General features: G+C 41.0%; 1 protein-coding gene across 1 annotated transcript; it reads right to left on the minus strand.

The window, feature by feature from the left end:
* Window positions 1–14,612: 14,612 nt before the first annotated feature.
* On the minus strand, window positions 14,613–17,566 carry olig2 (oligodendrocyte lineage transcription factor 2). Its single transcript, XM_055645076.1, has one exon. The coding sequence runs from the start codon at window positions 17,369–17,371 to the stop codon at window positions 16,520–16,522; it is 852 nt and encodes a 283-aa protein (XP_055501051.1). The 5' UTR covers window positions 17,372–17,566; the 3' UTR covers window positions 14,613–16,519.
* Window positions 17,567–19,050: the final 1,484 nt, after the last annotated feature.

Genomic DNA, 19,050 nt, shown 5'->3' on the forward strand with positions numbered 1-19,050 from the left:
CAAGGGACAATTTTACAGAAGCCAATCAACCTACACACCTGAAAATCTTTGGAATGAGAAAACCCGGAGAAAACCCACGCGGTCACAGGGAGAACATGCGAACTCTGTACAGCCAACACCCGTAGTCAGGATTGAACCCGGGGCTTTGGCGCTGTAAGACAGCAACTCTGCTACTGCTCCGCCCTTAATTTGGTACAGTATTCTGCAAACGCTCACTACGAAAGATTCACTAAATTAAAACCATAACTACGTTCTCGTTCCTCTGTGTGAACTACACTGGTGTACTTGGAATTGCGTTGGTGACAGAGTATGGGGTGCAGAAGAGGTGGCCTGAAGTAGGCGAGATAAGTAGTTTTCAGTTCAGCGAGCTTCGGTGAAACATCCTCCTGCAAACCCTTTTCAGTTTCCTCGCCCTCCCACATTCCCTTGGTAATTTCCTAATCAGCCCGAGGCTGCCGTGTTATTCCATTGTGAAGCCTCCTGTTCAGTGACTGGAGGCTCACTGCTGATCCGTGGCATCTGTCAGCCACCTTAATCGCCGTCTCGAGTAGCTGTCGAAGCCATTCACCGGGACGCGCCCACCCTTGTCCCCCCTCGCCCGGCTCTCTAACTATGTTACTGGCCTAATTGGTAAAAATGTTTTGCTTGTTTCACCCACGCAGATGTATGGAAAGGTACGAAATACTTCAACTCACGACCCATTCGTTTGTGATCGGAGCACACGGATTAAGACTTTTGGTGGACCACTGAAAATAATTCGTGAATTGGAAGTAGCGACAGGCAACTGCAGATGCTGGTTTACACAAAAGGACGCAAAGTAGCGGAGTAACACAATGGGTCAGGCAGCATCTCTGGAGAACATGGATGGGTGACGTTTCGAGTCGGAACCTATCCATGTTCTCCACAATGCAGCCTGACCCGCTTAGTTACTCCAGCATTTTGTGTCCTTACAGGAATTGAAGGGTATATATGATTTCCATCTTGAGCTAGCATTAAACAAAATATGTTTAGAATTAATATGCATCATTCAATGGGAGACGCAACCCCCTTTGGTTATCTGAAACGCTTCGGCAGGTAAGCTTTATCTCGCCAGTGTGATGTTTCAGGATGAAATCTCTCGATGCTACGGTTATCTGTGGTATTCACTGTATCAAATCTTTGGTCAGGCTTCAAAATCAAAGGTTAGGTGTATCTTAAATTTCATGGCTAATCGATTAGAACTAACAAGCCGGGACTATTTGTGCTGAGTTACTCCAGAGTTTTGTGTATATCTTCGCTATAAACCAGCATCTGTAGTTCCTTACATTCCAAATATCTTCTGCAATTTGGCCAAAAAGCAGGGAGATTAAGCATTTATCGTTTTACCTTGGTTCTCATATCAGGGCAAAAATTCTGCTAGATTAGTTTAGTTTAGCTTAGTATATTGTCATGTGTATCGAGGTACAGTGAACAGCTTTTTTTCCAGCTCAGTGAAGAGCTAACTCCCCTTCCTCAATCCTCATCCCAATGGAACAGTTTTACACTCGTGTCTACACTTGCACTGAAGATTAACCAACCCTTTTTCCTGACTCTAGTCTGAAGAAGAGTCTCGACAGGAAATGGCACCCATTACATCTCTCCATAGGCGCTGCTTGTTCCTCTGAGTTACTCCAGCATTTTGTGTCTTTTAGGCTTAAACCAGCATCTGCAGTTCCTTCCTACACATTAAGCAGAATATGATGCCCAGGCACAACTCTGTAGATTAGTGTCACCCATACTATTGTGTGAGTCTGATCATTTCCAACAAACTCCTCAGTGCAAATGGCATGAGACACAAGAAACTGCAGATGCAGCTGGATAATGTTGAACAAAAGACACAGACCTGGAGGATCTCTGTTGGTCAGGCAACATCTATGGAGGGAATGCATGGGAATGTATAATCTACGGCGATTATATTTTGAGCCAGGATCCTTGCTCAGATTGACTGGGGTTAGTGAGCGAAATCTTAAATAGAGAGGTGGAGGTGGGGAAAGCCTGACAAAGGGGCAAGAGGGCTGATTGGCAGATGGGTGGATAAGTGACAAAGGCTAGTTGTGCAAAGGTGAGACAAATGGTGTCAGATAAACACAGAAGAGAATGAATGAAATAGAAAGCCAGAGGGATACAAATGGTTGCAAAGGACAGGTGGGAGGGGAAAGGAGGATTGAAAATGAAATGTAGGATTTGTTGATGGGAGATGGGTGCACGAAAGAGGGGAAAGGATTAGGGTGACTGGGTGGTAAGGCATGGTGGGAGAAATGTGTGTACATCAGGATGGGGGAGGGGAGGAGAGGATAGGGAGGGGAATGGCATGGTGTTACTTGAAATTGGAGAATTCAGTGTTCATACCATTGGGTTGTAAGCTACCCAAACAGAATATGATCTGTCATTCTTCCATTGTGTGTGTAGCCTCACTGTGGCAACAGAGGAGGTCAAGGGCAGTAAGGTCACAATGGGAATGGAAAAGGGAGTTAAAATGTTTAACAACCGGTGAGCTCCTGCAGTCCTTTGCAGACAGAACGCAAGTGTTTGGCAAAATGGTTGGCTAGTCTACGCTTAGTCTCACCAATACGAAGGAGGCCACATCAGAAGCACCAAATGCACCAGATGAGCTTGGAGGAGGTTTACATAAACCCCAATCACATCTGGAAGAGCTGAGAAGCATTTCCTCAGCTTGCTTCATTGTAAGGAGCAGGGTAAGACTGGCCTAAATATGTAATCTTCTATTTTCTTTTCATCTGGCGAGTATGAAAAGTACTTGATTTTTTAAATGTTTGGATGGGGATATTGCCAGCAAGGTTAGCTCTTATTGCCTTGTAAAAACATTAAGCAGGCAACCATGCTGGTGGTTCTCTAATCCCACCCAGGTGGGAACGATGGCACATTTCTCTTTTTGCAGAGAGAGAACTCCTTCCCTGAAAACAGATGTTTACAGCAATCCACTAGTTTTGTGGTTAGTATTATTGGTAATATTCTTTGATTCTAGAATTATTTAATTCTTTGAACTTGCATAGCCAGCATTGATTTCAATTTGTACCTTTGAGTCAATAGTTCAAGTCTATGGAACGTGGTCTTGTGATCACCAAGCTCCTGTATCCTCTGAACATATATATATATATACGTTACATGATAATTGGAAAGCAAGAATCTACTGACGTTGGAATTCTGAGAGAAAAATTAATATGCAGGAGACCCTTAGCAGGGTTAGTAGCAATTGTCAAGAGATAGAGGAAGTTAGCATTTCAGTTCATTTCCACAAGCGCTGCCTGATTTGCTGAGTATTACCGGGATCTTCTGCTTTTCTTTTCAAGTTCCTTGTATGTTTACATACTTGGCTAATAAATTAATTAATTACAATTACAATTAGTACGGTGCAGGTGGGCCCAAATTTACAAGATATATAGTACACTTCAGTTGCACCAATTAACTCATGTTGTGGTTGGCTGCATACATGTAACATTCCTGGGTCAGCTCCTTTACTGGCTATATTTAAGAGGGAGTTAGATGTGGCCCTTGTGGCTAAAAGGATCAGGGGGTATGGAGAGAAGGCAGGTACAGGATACTGAGTTGGATGATCAACCATGATCATATTGAATGGCGGTGCAGGCTCGAAGGGCCGAATGGCCTACTCCTGCATCTATTTTCTATGTTTCTATGTTTCTATGTTTACACATTCATGTAAGTGCCATTGGTATATGCCCATCTAAAATTGGTATAGATTTTTACTCTGCATGGAGTACAATGAAAATGTACATTTGGATAAATCAAATAAACTATGGTGGTTCTTTAGTTGACTTCATGAAATGTGTTTGAAGCATTTCCCTAGAACAATGCATTGTACACCAATCAAAGGAAGAAATAACTTTAAACAGAAAGGATTAGTTAGTAATCTCACAGTTAAGGGTCCTCCCGGAAAGAGTGATCATAATGAGATCACATTTAACATTCAGTTTGATAGTCTGAAATTAGAATCTTAAATTTACATACAGCATATGTTATAGGAAAGGTTTTGTTGGCTAAAGAAGATTTGGAAATTAGATGCAAAGATAAATTACAGGTAAGCTATGGCACCTGAATAAAAATATTTTATAACTTTCAATGAATTTTGGTTACATATCAAATTAAAATTTCATAAGACTGGGAGAATTTTAGAAATCAGTAACAGATTGCCAAAAATAAGTCAGAAGCAATATATACAGTGAGGTCTTACATGAGTAAATATGAAAACAGAGCGTGTGCAAACATATAAAGAGGAAGAGAGTGGCAAAATATTGGTCCATTGAAGTAGAAAAATAGCAAAGAAGATAACAAACATCGGATAAGCTAAATAAACATTTTGCATTTACTTTTACACTAGAATACTCTTTAAATATTTTATCAAATGTAGTAGATAATAAGAGTAAATAGTAGTAAAAAATTAGGAACAGAAGACTGACATTGTGGCGATGGAGACATAAAGAACTGCAGCTGCTGGAATGTTAAGCAAAATGTAAAGCGCTGGAGGAACTCAGTGGGACAGGCAGCCTCTGTGGAGGGAAATGGGTAGATGGGTCGGGAACCTTCTTCAGACCGATGGAGTAAGGGGGAGAAAGCTGGAAAATAATTGGAGGTGGGGGAAAGCCTGGCAAATGATAGGTGGATACAGCTTTGCCTCTTTTTCATCTCTAGCCTTTGTCACTTATTCCACCTATATACCAATAAACCCCCCTCACCTGTATCCACCTATCATTTGCCAGGCTCTGCTTGACTTGGGCCATGACAAAGTAATCCCTTTGATTTTTTTAAAATTAATAAATAAATAAACATAACTAAAAATAAACATAGAACAGCATAGATCATTATGTCCTTCATTTCAATAACTCTCCAAAATCTCTATATTGGGAATTTCCTCAATTGTGTTCTCTTCACCACACTTGTCTTCATCCTTCCAATTGTGACAGCTCTAAACGTAGGTATGCTTTTACCAACTTTCCCACTCTCTGTCTCTCTCATCTATTAAGTCATTTCCTAAAACTGCTTCTTTGACCAGACTTTACATTACCCAACCTAACATCTGCGTATTTGACTGGTTGTCAGCCTTTGCTCGTGACTTTCTTGTAGAGCGTCATGGGAGGTTTTGATTTTTAAAGACATTTTGCAAAGCATAAAAATACATATTGTTGTTGCTGTTATTGTTTAGGCAGATGAGAAAAGTTTGCATATTTTACAGCTGATCAGTAAACTGTTCAGCACATTATATTTGTACGAATGCAAAGCTACATAATGAGAATAAACCCCTCTTTTAAACAGTTCTAATATATTCCAATGTGGTGAATTATCTGTGGTGTTTTTATGTCTCGACTTCTCAAGTTGAATTTTCCTATAGTAATCAGTTGGTCTATTTTCAACAATACAATTGACCTCTGCCTTGGTCGTCCAAGAAAAACAAGAGAAAGAAAAGAATGACAGACTGTGAAAAACTTCGCAAAGGAAGCAATTGTGGAATTATGTATACAAATGTTGGCTGTTGCTTTATTTCTTTGATGCAATTTGTCATCCATGTATATAGTAAGCCCTTATAAAGCAGGTCATAGCCAAACAAATTACCATTTCAGAAAACTGAAAGGATATGGCACAACTCCTGGCATCTTTTGAATCCAAGTCTCGTCCACCATACACAGAAGTCATGACAAGCTCGCAGCTGGCATTTTGTTTTTCTTGGACGACCAAGGCGAAGATCAATGTATTGTAGAAAATAGACCAATTGATTACTTGAGGAAAATTCAACTCGAGACGACGAAACATAAGAATACTGATAATTTTGCGGCTGAAACATATTAGAACTGTCTAAAAGAGGAGTTTATTCAAATTATATACCTTTGCATTCGAACAAAAAGAAAATGTGTTGAACAGTTTTCTGCAAATAAGCGTTAAAATGCTGGCCTAATCATTCAATGTTTGCAATACTACAATGATAACAAGCCTGGAAGTAATACAGAGAACAATCCAGTTGTCAGAATTGCATAATTATAATAATATCTATGTAATCAAAACTTTGTTCAGTAGAAATGTTGCAGTTTGAGGTCTATTTTATAAGAAATTCAGTCTATTCTTGGACAGAAGGATCATTCAACATATAGATTCTCCAATACTAGTTACTTTTTAAATTATGTTTTTAATGGCCTTTGTTTTCACTAATTTATGTTGTTTTTATAATTTGGAAAGATTGGTGAAAACTCAAAGCATATCGGAAAATGAATTCTGTGTTTTCAAAAGATCTTGGGTATAAATTGGATAGGCATATGGATGAGAAGGGAATGGAGGGTTATGGTATGAGTGCAGGCAGGTGGGACTAAGGGAAAAAAAGTTGTTCGGCACGGACTTGTAGGGCCGAGATGGCCTGTTTCCGTGCTGTAATTGTTATATGGTTATATGGTTATAATCAGTTCTCCATCTGTTTATTCCCTTCTCTGGGAGAATTTTTTTCTCTTCTACATCTTAAGGGATTTCCTCCCATCTTCCACAGCAAACTCATCTTTCTAAAATCTTTTCATTTATCTTGCTGCAGCAATACCTTTCAGGATTAGAATAAGGGACTGATATAGATAGGCGCCTGATGGTTGGCTTACATGTTGTGGCCAGAATGGCAACTTACTGTTCTGTTAGTCTATATGACCTTGACTCTCAACCCTATCCATTCCTTGCCAACATCAGTGCTTAGATAAATCATACTTAGGGTTTGTTTGTTCATTGGATGTGGATATGCTTATATATTCAGATATTGTTCAGTAGTGTCGTGGATTGCATTGTAGTGTTTCTGAAAGATAGGAATGTTGTTCATGTCAAATTAGTAAGGACACTTTTCATTTTCGTTGAATGTTTTATATAGTAAATTTGTTTCGCTTAAATAGGATATTTTATATAATTTCATTATGAATACATTTTGATGGAATGCAATGGGAAGAATATTGAAATCCATGAGAATGGTTTACATAATATAATTCCTAATCTAAATGAAATAAAAGTAATCAATTAGAAAGAAGGAGGTATATTGATGAAGCAAATGAATGGAAGAGAAAATTAATTTAATAAAAAATAAGAAGAAATAAAAACAGAGAAAGGCTCGAGGTACTCAGCAGGGCAAGTGTAATGAAAGTTCATCGGCCAAAAAATGTATTTCTTTCTCTCTCAGCATATGCTGCCTGAACAGTTGAGTATCTCCTGTGTTTTCTGGTTTTATTTCAGATATGCAACATCTGCATTATTTTTGCTGAATGAGAAAAGAAAATTATCAGAAACATGAGACATAATATAAATTACAGACAGGATGCAAACGGCAGGGACAATCTGTTGATAAAGAGAGGAATTTTAATGGAATTTACTTTCTTGATTAGTACGGGTGTCAGAGGTTATGGGGAGAAGACAGGAGAATGGGGTTAGGAGGGAGAGATAGATCAGCCATGGTTGAATGGCAGAGTAGACCTGATTCTACTCCTATCACATGATCTTATTAATTTAATTCAAGCACTAATTGGTTAATTGCATGCTATGTTTTATATGTTGGAGATGGAAGTGGTATTACCACATATGTTTAAAGTTGCCATCAAGTAAAAATGCTGCACTATTGCTCTGAATCTCTACCATAAGATGACATACATTTGTAAGGTAGAATGACCAGAGCAAAAGGGAAATGTATGATAATAGAAAAATAAGTCTGTGCCTCACCATCATGCATGAGAAATTAAATATCTACAAGTGAGACTAATTGGATGACCTTTTACCTTATTAATTATTACCTATTGGTTGATTATCTCCTATGTCAGTTATAGTTAATCTGAAAATCTGATATTAATTATTATGCTGGTAATGCATTTTACTTACAATTGCATCTGAAATGCACCAATGTGGAGATGTTGCAGGAAAACGGAACAGGCAGAAAGCCCTTTATTCAAAAACCTGCTTGTGCTCACTCTACAAAGTCCTTATTCAAGAACCTGCTTGTGCCACTCGACGAGTGACAAATTTGAACTAAGCACCATTGCTGCTTTTGAAATTATATACCAATAGTTAAATACCATTATAAAGAAAAGGTAGAAAGATCGAGAAATATTTCAAAAGAGGTTAGAACTAAGTGGTTTCATTGCAACTGTAACAAAGGAATGAATGAAATGGATGTGTCTAAATATATTTTTAAATTACATTTTGAAATTGACAACATTTTTCTTATTTTTCTCATTCTTAAGCTGCGGTTGATACATTTCTAAGAATTATTCTTCCAAACTATTGAGTGCAAACAAGTTATATTGAGCTCTAAACCTTAATGTAATTATTATCCTACCTCAGTTTCTAACATCCTGTCACCAAATAACATCAGTTCCTAACAATGCTGCCTCTAAATAGGAAAGTCATGGTTTCAGCTACACCAGTCAACCAGTCAAATATTCATAGCCAACCCCTCAGCTACACTACTGGTATTGTTAGTCCTTCAAGCACTCATCTCTTTAATAGTAGGTCACAGGTTCAAGCCCCACGTCAGAATTTGACCAAATAATCAAGAGTAATAGTTTGCTGCAGAACCGTGGGCGGTTCACATTGTTAAAGGTTCCATATTTCAATCAAATGCCTTACAGAGGCTTTATTGCATGACCAGTTAAGTGTATAAGATGCTTATAATACATCTGCCATCAGACATGATAATGGCTACATTCTGAAAGCAATTAGTCAGTGAGTGATTTCTGGTAGCTGAAGAATATTAAAGCTAGCATGGGTATGTTTTTTTTTGTGGTAAATCCATGTAATGGTTCTAATAATTATTTATGGTCCAATGGACCAGTTCAAAGAAGAGTAGAGGTCTCATAGCATTCTGACCAATATTTTCCTTTACTCAGTCCTGGAACTGGTAGACCACTTGTGATCATAGACACAAAACAGCAAAGTTTCAGTGGGGAAATGAACGTGACTGCACTAAGTATCAAGACGGCATTTGGCTCAGTACACCTTCAAGCAACCCTCCTGGAATTTTGATCAATGAGAATCATTGGGAAAACTATTCATTGGTTGTCATACCTTGCATAGCAATAAGTGACCATGGATATTCGAGGTCAATCTTTTCATTGGTGACAAAATGTGTAGGAAGGAGCTGCAGATCCTGGTTTATACTGAAAATAGACACAAACTGCTGGAGTAACTCAGCAGGTCAGGCAGCATCTCTGGAGGAAAAGAATAGGTGATGTTTCGGGTCAGAACCCTTCCTCAGATGGAAATAAAATGGAGGTGATACAACGCCAGAAAAAATCAGGGGCGGCATCAGATGACATTGATGAATTACCCCAAAATAGTTTAGACACTCTCCTGAGAAAAACCTCCAGTGGCGTTGGAAACATTAATGTGGAAGATTCTCAGGACAGTATTCATAACTTAATCATTTTCATGCGCTTTGTTAATCAATTTCCTCCATCATAAGGTCAGAAATGGGAATGCTTGCTGATGATGCCGCTCCATTCATTTCATTTTCCATTCCACAAACACAATAATACACTCTATTCTGTCATGCAATAAATCATAGAGCATAGAAAAATACAGAGCAGAACAGGCCCTTTGGTTCATAATATATGTGCTGTAAATGGTACCAAGCTAAAATAACCCCAAGATAGACACAAAATGCGGGAGTAACTCAACGTGTCAGGCAGCATCTCAATATAGACAATAGGTGCAGGAGTAGACCATTCAGCCCTGCGAGCCAGCACCGCCATTCAATGTGATCATGGCTGATCATCCCCAATCAGTACCCCGTTCCTGCCTTCTCCCCATATCCCCTGACTCCGCTATCTTTAAGAGCCCTATCTAGCTCTCTCTTGAAAGTATCCAGAGAACCGGCCTCCACCGCCCTCTGAGACAGCGAATTCCACAGACTCACAACTCTCTGTGAGAAAAAGTGTTTCCTCATCTCCATTCTAAATGGCTTACCCCTTATCCTTAAACTGTGGCCCCTGGTTCTGGACTCTCCCAACATCGGGAACATGTTTCCTGCCTCTAGCGTGTCCAAACCTTTAATAATCTTACATTATTAAGATTAATAATCTTACTTTATTATTATTCAATGAGAAACCCTCTCATCCTTCTAAACTCCAGAGTATACAAGCCCAGCCGCTCCATTCTCTCAGCATATGACAGTCCCGCCATCCTGGGAATTAACCTTGTAAACCTACCTCAATAGCAAGGATATCCTTCCTCAAATCAGGGGGCCAAAACTGCACACAATACTCCAGGTGTGGTCTCACTAGGGCCCTATACAACTGCAGAAGGACCTCTTTGCTCCTATACTTAACTCCTCTTGTTATAAAGGCCAACATGCCATTTGCTTTCTTCACTGCATGTTCCACCTGCATGCTTACTTTCAATGGAGATAAGGAATGGGTGATAACCTCATCTGCTTGCACATAAACCATACCCCTCCAATCCTGCAATGACATTTAAATATGTTGCTCAATGGAAAACAACATTCACACCATACATTTGCTAGGAGGGGGTCTAAACTCTTCGTTTTAATATTCAATGACATTACTATCATCATTTTCAACAATGTCAACATCTAAAAGGCAACCATTGACTAGACTTTAAACTGCACTATTCTTGTAAATTGCCTGGATGGAAGAGAAGGCTAATTCAAGAAGGTAATATACCCTTATCTTCTGAAATGCAGTTATGGATGGATCATAATTGTAGCCTCGAATGTGAATTTGAAAATAGAATGTGGTGCCATTATTATTGGTGAGACAATGGTGTTGCCAAGATTGGCCAGCATAACGGTGAGATGAATGTAACCTCGATTCAGCAAAGTTTTATCAAGCAACCATACGTTAATCCCCTTTGTGGGCGATGGTAGAAATCCCTTGCAACGTTACATTTTTTGTGTTTCAGTAGCTTATATCTGCACACATTGCTCACCGCTGCTTTCCTCCACAAATTCCTCCGTGCGAGTTTATAACGGAACTGCCCATGGTATCGCTGTAGTGTTTCCAATTATTCGTTCCCTGCGGTGAAAGCCGGGCAGTGCCGCCACTGGCAACAAATGCAATTACGCTCTGACAAGTTTAAATAAGCAACCTCAATTGTAAATACCGGCACCACAGACTTTAATGATGTTATGAAAATAAAGAGAGAAGATATATTTCAAAATCGGAGTCAAAATACCAACTGCAAAAACTGGATGAATATGCCCTGATCACTAATCCAACTTTAGGCGGTGGAGTGCTGGGTATCTGCTAGCGATAGAGATTGTAATTAGCATACAACGAAAACGACAACCTCTTTATTTTTTCCTTTATGTAAAATTATCCCTTGAGATCCTGTCGAGATAACTAAAGCGCATACTTTGTGATGTAAGTCGGTAAGTTTGTCCACATGCTTTGTGGTGATTTTAAACCACAAGTGATTTAAAGAAATCCCGTCCTCATATTTCTTCTTGTTGACAGCTCCGCGTATTGTTAAATGTTTATTCCTGCCCCATCAGAAGTGTTAATTAAATGCGCTAATGGGGCAGACCGGGACAAATAAATTAAATATTTCTCGAGAAAGCACTGCAACATGTTTCAACTGGAATATAGTCGCGCTACCTTGCAGTAATAAACGCTCATGAGTTGATTGTTTTTGGTACCATAATATCAACTGTCACAACTGAAGATAACAAGGTCTTAGCTATATGCAGTGCCAACGAACAACTAGTATCATCGTAAAAGTAGGACTCGTAGTGCAGTGTATTTTAATAGATAACAAAATAATTTCGCCTAATGTGACATTATCCTCTGTGGCCCAATTAAAATATTATTTTACAATTAAAATGATATATTTCAGGGACAGAACTATATAAGTCCAGATGAAGGTCATTGGATCGGGTTGACATAACCTTGCCTACTAATTTTATGCTATTTTCTATATATCCGGGATATTTTGGGTTTGTACTATACAAACGTAAATTCGCACTTCTTCAGATATCGGCGAATATTTGGTCCCAATAATGATCACATCTTATAATATCGATTAATATGTCGATCTTACTCAGGTCTGAGTGTAAGTTTTGGTTTATTGCTGTCACGTTTAACGAAGTATACTGAAAGGCTTTGTGTTGTAGGCTACACAAACTGATCAGATATACTATACACAAACACTACCAAGTACGATAGAAAACAAAGGGGGAGAAGGTAAGGGGTGCAGAATAAAGATCTCAGCATTCTCTGCTTTCTCGCGCCTAGTAGTTGCTATCACCTAACAGAAAGTACGGGAGCATCAGATGTTATCAGGCGCAGAAATATAAAAAAAACAAAAACATGTGCTGTTATTTGCAATCTCAATGGCGTAAATGGGGAGAATAGGTTTGGTGATTTTTTTCTAAAAACACTGAGCCAATTCTGAAGCCCAGGCGGTGTATTTAAATGTGAGCCTTGGCGTCCAGTTATTAAAAAAAAAAACAAGATTTATGTTAATTGATAATTAAACAAATCTACATTTTTGCGGGCGATCTGCATTAGACAGCGATCGTTCATTTTTGCTACCATAAGACAGCGATCGTTCATTCGCCGCCTTCACGCGAAGCAAGAAACAGCAGGACAGTGCTTCCTGTACCCCCCCCCCCCCCCCCCCCCCCCCCCCACCACCTTTGTATGCGACCGCTGTGCAAATGTGACCAACTATTTTGCGATTAAGCCACCAATATGGATCTATTGAAGTTCAGTCAATCACGCCATACACTTTAAAAATAATCACAAAGTGGCGATCTAGTAAGTGTATATTGGTCAAATGGAGCAATTAATCAACAATTGAACGGAGCACTTATACTCCACTGTTGGTTTCGTGTGGACAATCTTTGTTTGTCAGTTCTCTATAGAGGCTCGTTGTTTTTTTTAAAACACCTCCCTCCACCCACACGTATTTCTTTCATTCATCCAAGTAAAATAACCAAATAACTGCCTACACACTGTGTCTCATTGCTCTCTCGAACGTATCTCGCTCGATTTTGTTTACACTCGATATTAACTTCAGGTTTCAAATTAAAACCTCCAAACTAAAAATCGAAAAGCTGCTGCCAGTTATTCAGTGTGCAGTTCACTTGGCTAAAAGACGCCTTTCTACCCCGCGGTGATACTTTTGTCAGAGTGACACGAAGTTGTGTAAACAGGCTTTCTCGACGGGGCCATCGAGTCTATGACTTGACAGTTCGATCGTCGCTTATTCGCTTGAAGCTTCTGAGGGGCGTTCGCTTTATAATTAAAAACAGCCTAAATATTTCAGCGAAACGTTTCGCCCCATTAATCCATTTCAATAAAACTGTGTGTTTTACGTGCCTGAGTGAATACTATTTAGCAGGATTGTGTATCACGCTCTGACTGTAGTTGCGCTGCGAATTTGCACAACGATGGAAAAGAACACAAAAAAATAGCAGACATTACGTATATTCATTATTTTTTTTTTTAATTGATAGACCCGGAAAGTTGATGACAACATAACTGATAGACCACGCCAAGAAGTGCCTTTATTATATTCGCAGTGGGCTGCAGTCTGTAGACCGTCCCGCCCCCTCCTCACCGCACTTGCAACACGGAGTTATAATGATTCAAAATGTGAAGTTAGTCGGTGGAAAATTGGGTCTGGACTGCAGCGAGATGTAGTTTCTATAGATCCCGATTTCTTCGAGCGAACGCGTGCAAATCTTTACCCCTTTTTGTTGTTGCAAGTTGTGGCCCGATACTCTGGGCGGTAATGGTCGATGCCCGCGGTCGTTTTCCTCCTTCCTTTAAATGTCCCTTTCCAGAGCGAACAGAGTGAGCCGGTGATAAGCGAATGTATGCACTTTAACTGGGAAGAAGGCTGAACATATGGTTTGGATTAAAACATCTTTTTAGCCCTAACCCGTTTACTTTTTGCTTAATACTTCAATTTTTCGCTGCAATGTAAAAATGGTGCGTTCGAATGGTGGCAAAGTGAAGTGTCTCTAAAGATCTCTATTCTTTACTTTACAGTCAATCGTTATGTGGGCCGCTAGTTGTAGTGCCGCTTAAAACGGCACCTATTGTGGAAAGAATTACAAGAAGAAACGTCGTTCGTGTGAATAAAGATTTATTTTCTCCCTAACCATGTGTTTTTTATTCATTAGATTGCAATTAGGCAGCCTAGCTGAAGACAGATGTTATGTTGTAGACAGAATTTAGTAGTTAAGATTTAGAAATCTGAGATTCGGCGGCGCTCATTTTTGTATTAGGGTAATGTAAGAAGATGTAACGGTTCTGCAAATCAATAATTAAAATAAAACTGCAGATGCTGTAAATATGGAACTGAAAACGGAAACAATCAGCAGGTCAGGCAGCATCTGGTGAAGGAGGAACGTTTCAGATTGAAGATCTTTCTTGAGAACAGGAGCGAAAGTTGTGATCCTCGTGCCGATGGGCGAGGCCAAGCGTACTATATTGAAAATCACACGGAATCATTTATGTTTTATTAACTTTTAAATCTCGATATTTAAAATCTGCCATCGAAAAATGATCAAATTGAACTCCACCGGCAGCGGTGAGTCCTAGGTTATCGTTGCTGAAGCATTTAGGCGGTTGGGTCTCAACCCCCCTCCCTTGAAGTGTCGTACAGAAATTTGCAAGGGGGATATTGTCGTGACATTCGAGATTTCTTGTGCGGGCTTTTTCACACTGGCCTCGAATTTGATTGCAAGTGATTTATTCGATTACAGATTTTTTTGTTTTATTTTGGAATTTGAAGCGGGGACAGTACACGTAAATTACGTCGTTGATGGAACCGTTTTTACCGGGGGGGTAAAAAACATGTAAGGCTTATATGTGTGCACATGTAGTCAAAGAATTGAAACAACGAAGGTGTATTTGTAAGTTCCTCTTCGCCGTTAAATTATACTCATATCGCTTCCTCGCAAACTTTTGATATATCCTGCAAATTATGAGGTCGGGTCTAGCTGAGCAAGACAGGGGTGTCCTACAAACAGAGATATGATATGCAAGAAATGGCTTTTGCATTGACCGCCGTCTTTGGGGGTTTTTTGGTTGCATGCAGTTAAAAAATAATGTTATTCTCCAGACTTCAAATTAAAAGCACACAAGATTTATTTGTTTTTTTTAATTAATTTTAAAATCTCGACAGTTAATCCACAAGTCACTTTTTTCTCCAAACGAAATAAGTAATAAATATTATTTAGCACATATTTTTTTACAAAAATAAAAAGATGAAGAGCATGTTTTGCCTTTATTTTCTTCCTTCATTTTCTCTCGCGAATGGGAAACAAAAAGTGTTATGGTAAGAAGTTACAGGTGGTTCTTAGCAAACAACCCCGCTTAAGATAGGGGGGGGGGGGGGGGGGGGGGGGGGGGGGGGGGGGGGGGGGGGGGGGGTTTAGTGCGGGTTGATGTGAAATAAAATGGGTTAAATAGCCATCGAGACACCGAATCTGCAATGGAGACAGCGCAGAAATCGTGTAGATGAAGTCACTCCAAGAACAGATGAAACAACAACATAATTCTAAACTCACAGAATAGCTCAGGGGTGGGGAGGCCAGCGTAGTGGGATTTGATCATTCGTAAAGGATTCTCGAAGTCGCAATAGATATCGCTTACCCATATTTCATAAAATGTAACAATTACTTTCAGGAAAGGTGTACAGACTTTGTCTTTGTAAATTCAGGGTCGGGGTAAATATTCCAGGCGCATTGTGATTCTACCTCAACCACAGGAATGAAAGTTTCCAAGACTTGACAACTACACAAGTCACACCGCCAAGTGTCTTTCGCATACATTCCCTTCTCATTGTTCCAGGGATTTAGTCAGTCGACATTTTAACTGCAGAGATCGACTTGATTATTCTTCCTCGTGATCTTCTGGTCTCTTTATCTTCCATCCGTGGTCCTTTCAGTGTTGAACGCGAAGATCCTGTGACCTTCGCACGTTTGGCTAAAGAATCATTCAGTGTAACGCTATCACGGGATGGAGCAATAGTGCATAAATAATTTCCAGATGTAATTTACTGTTGAAAACTATAACCACTTTTCATTGCTGGTGGGTCACATTTACAGAGAAATTCGCGTTAAATGAAGCTGCAGTATCCCGTTTCCACTGTTTGATTTGACCTCGTTGCAATATGAAAAAACAACACATCCAATTTTCTCCAGAGAGAGAGAGGGGGGAGAGGGGGGGGGGGGGGTACATCTAAATTGAGATGTTTCAAAGTACTCGTTATATACCTTCCGCCTCCTTGTCCGTTCTCGATTTACACCATCGTTGAAACGAACGGGAACTGAGGCATTGATTCAGAAAAGGGTTACTGCAACTTCCTTACAGGTACATGAAAAAAACCTCACCACAAAGATAACGACTTAACCCGGTGTAAGATTTACCTCGGTGCGCCGATAGGAATGACAAGAAATAACCTGATCTTATAACCTGTCTGAGTTAAAGTATTCAACTTTTCTAGAGGCGATTAGACGAGTCTCTGCGCGAGTAGTGATGCAGTTCGTTTACTTGCTGTCAGAGGATAATCGAGACATCCCGGTCGTGGTCATGCTGGCTACATGGTGAGGCGGTGGCACCTGACACATGGTACACGGGCAGGGCATGCCTCCCCAGTGCTGAAACCCGCTGCCCAGCGGGCCGGAGGCCGCGGATGCCGATTTGAGAAGACCATGAGGAGGTCTGATACTGTTCACGGTTGGGATGCTGCCTCCGGACAGAGAGGCTGAGGTGACTGTCGGGGCCATGATGGGATGGTGAACCTGGTGAGCGGCGTGTGATGCTAGGTGGCCCGGCAGAGACGCCGCGCCGTGGCTGAGGGTCCCGCAAGCGGCCGATGGGTGGAAACTGCTGTGGTGGCCACCATAGATCTCACTCACCAGCCTCTTCATCTCCTCCAGCGAGTTGGTGAGCATGAGGATGTAGTTTCTGGCCAGGAGCAAGGTGGCGATTTTGGATAACTTTCTAACAGAAGGTCCGTGGGCGTAAGGCATGACTTCCCGTAGCCCGTCCATGGCTATGTTTAGATCGTGCATCCGCTTGCGTTCGCGACTGTTGATCTTCAGCCTCAGCTGCTGAAGCTCGGGCTCGCTCATCTGCTTCTTGTCTTTCAGCCTGATGTCCTTGCCTCTCAGCTGCCCGCCTCGCTCGCCGCAGAACTGAGCTCCGCAGTCGCTCTGCGTGGATGATACGGTGCTGGTGAAACCCGAGGTCGGTTCGTCCGACAGAAAAATACTGTCTGCCTCCGGAGAAGACGGCTGACTCGATATCAAACTGGAATCGGAATCCATTCGGCGGGCTCTAGGAAGGGTGGGGAGTGGAGTATAAACTTGCTCTGGGCGCCACAGACCCTCATACATAAGAGTGTCTCGTCCTACCTACCGCCTCCCCTCCCCCCCCACCACAGGTAAAGCAGAAACGTTATCAGTGTTTGCCGAGCCGCCGTTTGGGTTCTCCTGCTTTTTATAAGCGGGTCGAAGATGATTCGGAGAGTATCTGCTATTGTTTCTGGCACCGGACTATCCAATCGTGACAAGGTAACCAAGTACTGAATGGGAGTCTCCTCCAATGCCGGGAGATGTGGGAGGCGCTACCTCCATTTACAACTAAACAGGAGAAGTGGGGGAGAAGGGGGAGGGGGTGAGGGGGGTGAGGGGGGGGGGGGGGGGGGTCAAAACAATAGCCCGAGTCGGGGGCTGGGACATCTGCTAAAATCAGATTGCGGACAATATGCCCTACTTCAAAAAACAATAATACTTCAAAGCAGCACGGCCTTCATGCCCCCACACCACTACATCGGCACACGCACACTTAGTCCCAAGCGGTGTACTTTCTTGTCTTCTGCCTAGTTTTTATTCTGTCAACAAAACGGATTGAGAACTAACTGCGCTAGAAGCTTGCATCAAAACTAGATAACGACAGCTCTAGTACTACAAATTCAACCACATTCAAATCTCAATCATATACTCCGTGACTACGAAAAGTAAAGCAATCTTTCCATCGGCGCTTGAAAGCAATGCGGCAATTTTATCAAGTCCTTCCTTTCTCTGTGTCCGACGCAGTTTCTTACATCGTTTCTCAGTTTCTCTCAGCTCTCAGTTTTTCACATCATTGCAACAACCGTGCCCGGATGTTATTCAGTGTAATTTTAAGGATGAGTGGGGGAAAAAAGCCAAAATATTTTTGCTTTTGCACTCCACCATAGAACTAAACTGCACGCTCACTCTGAACTTCTAATCTCGAATGAGCGCAACACCTGCGGTATGAACTCGAGCGAAATCTGCATGTAATCCACGAAACGCTTCGATTCTCGGGAAGGTCGGCACAAGGCCTGGAGTGGAGGCGGCTTGGGAATTGCAAGAACCGCATCTGCTTCAGCATAACCGGCTAAGGGAGTTCTTTGTAAATCTTCAAATTCGATTGCAAGACTTGAGAGGGGGACGTTGACTCGCAAAAGGAAATAATATCATTTCTTTCTAAGAAAGGACAGTGCTTTGAAGACATTGTTAGCCCGTATTAATTGATCCAGCGGATCGCGATTCATTAGTTACGACATATAAGCGACCGATTAAGCTTTTAGGAAGGAACTGCAGATGCTTGTTTAAACCGAAGGCAGACGCAAAGTGCTGGAGTAACTCAGCGGGACAGGCAAAATCTCTGGAGAGAAGGAATGAGTGACATCATGGGTGATGATGACATAATAATGATAATATGATGACGATATAAAACAAATGAATGAAAGATATGCAAAAAAAGTAACATTGATCTTGAAGGGTTTCGGCCCGAAACGTCGCCTATTTCCTTCGCTCCATAGATGCTGCTGCACCCGCTGAGTTTCTCCAGCAATTTTGTGTACCTTCGATCTTCCAGCATCTGCAGTTCCTTCTTGAACACACTGATCTTTCATTCATTTGTTCTATATCTCCCTACATCATCTATATCGCTCGTTTCCCTTTCCAGCGACTTTCAATCTGAAGAGGGGTCTCGACCCGAAACGTCATCGATTCAGCTGTCAGTTTGAAGATATATCAAGTATATC

This window comes from Leucoraja erinacea, chromosome 13, assembly GCF_028641065.1.
Source record: "Leucoraja erinacea ecotype New England chromosome 13, Leri_hhj_1, whole genome shotgun sequence".
Classification (NCBI taxonomy): domain Eukaryota; kingdom Metazoa; phylum Chordata; class Chondrichthyes; order Rajiformes; family Rajidae; genus Leucoraja; species Leucoraja erinaceus.

Excerpts from the sequence above, each read along its gene's own strand:
- olig2 (XM_055645076.1), bottom strand. The coding sequence starts at position 17,371 with ATGTATGAGGGTCTGTGGCGCCCAGAGCAAGTTTATACTCCACTCCCC.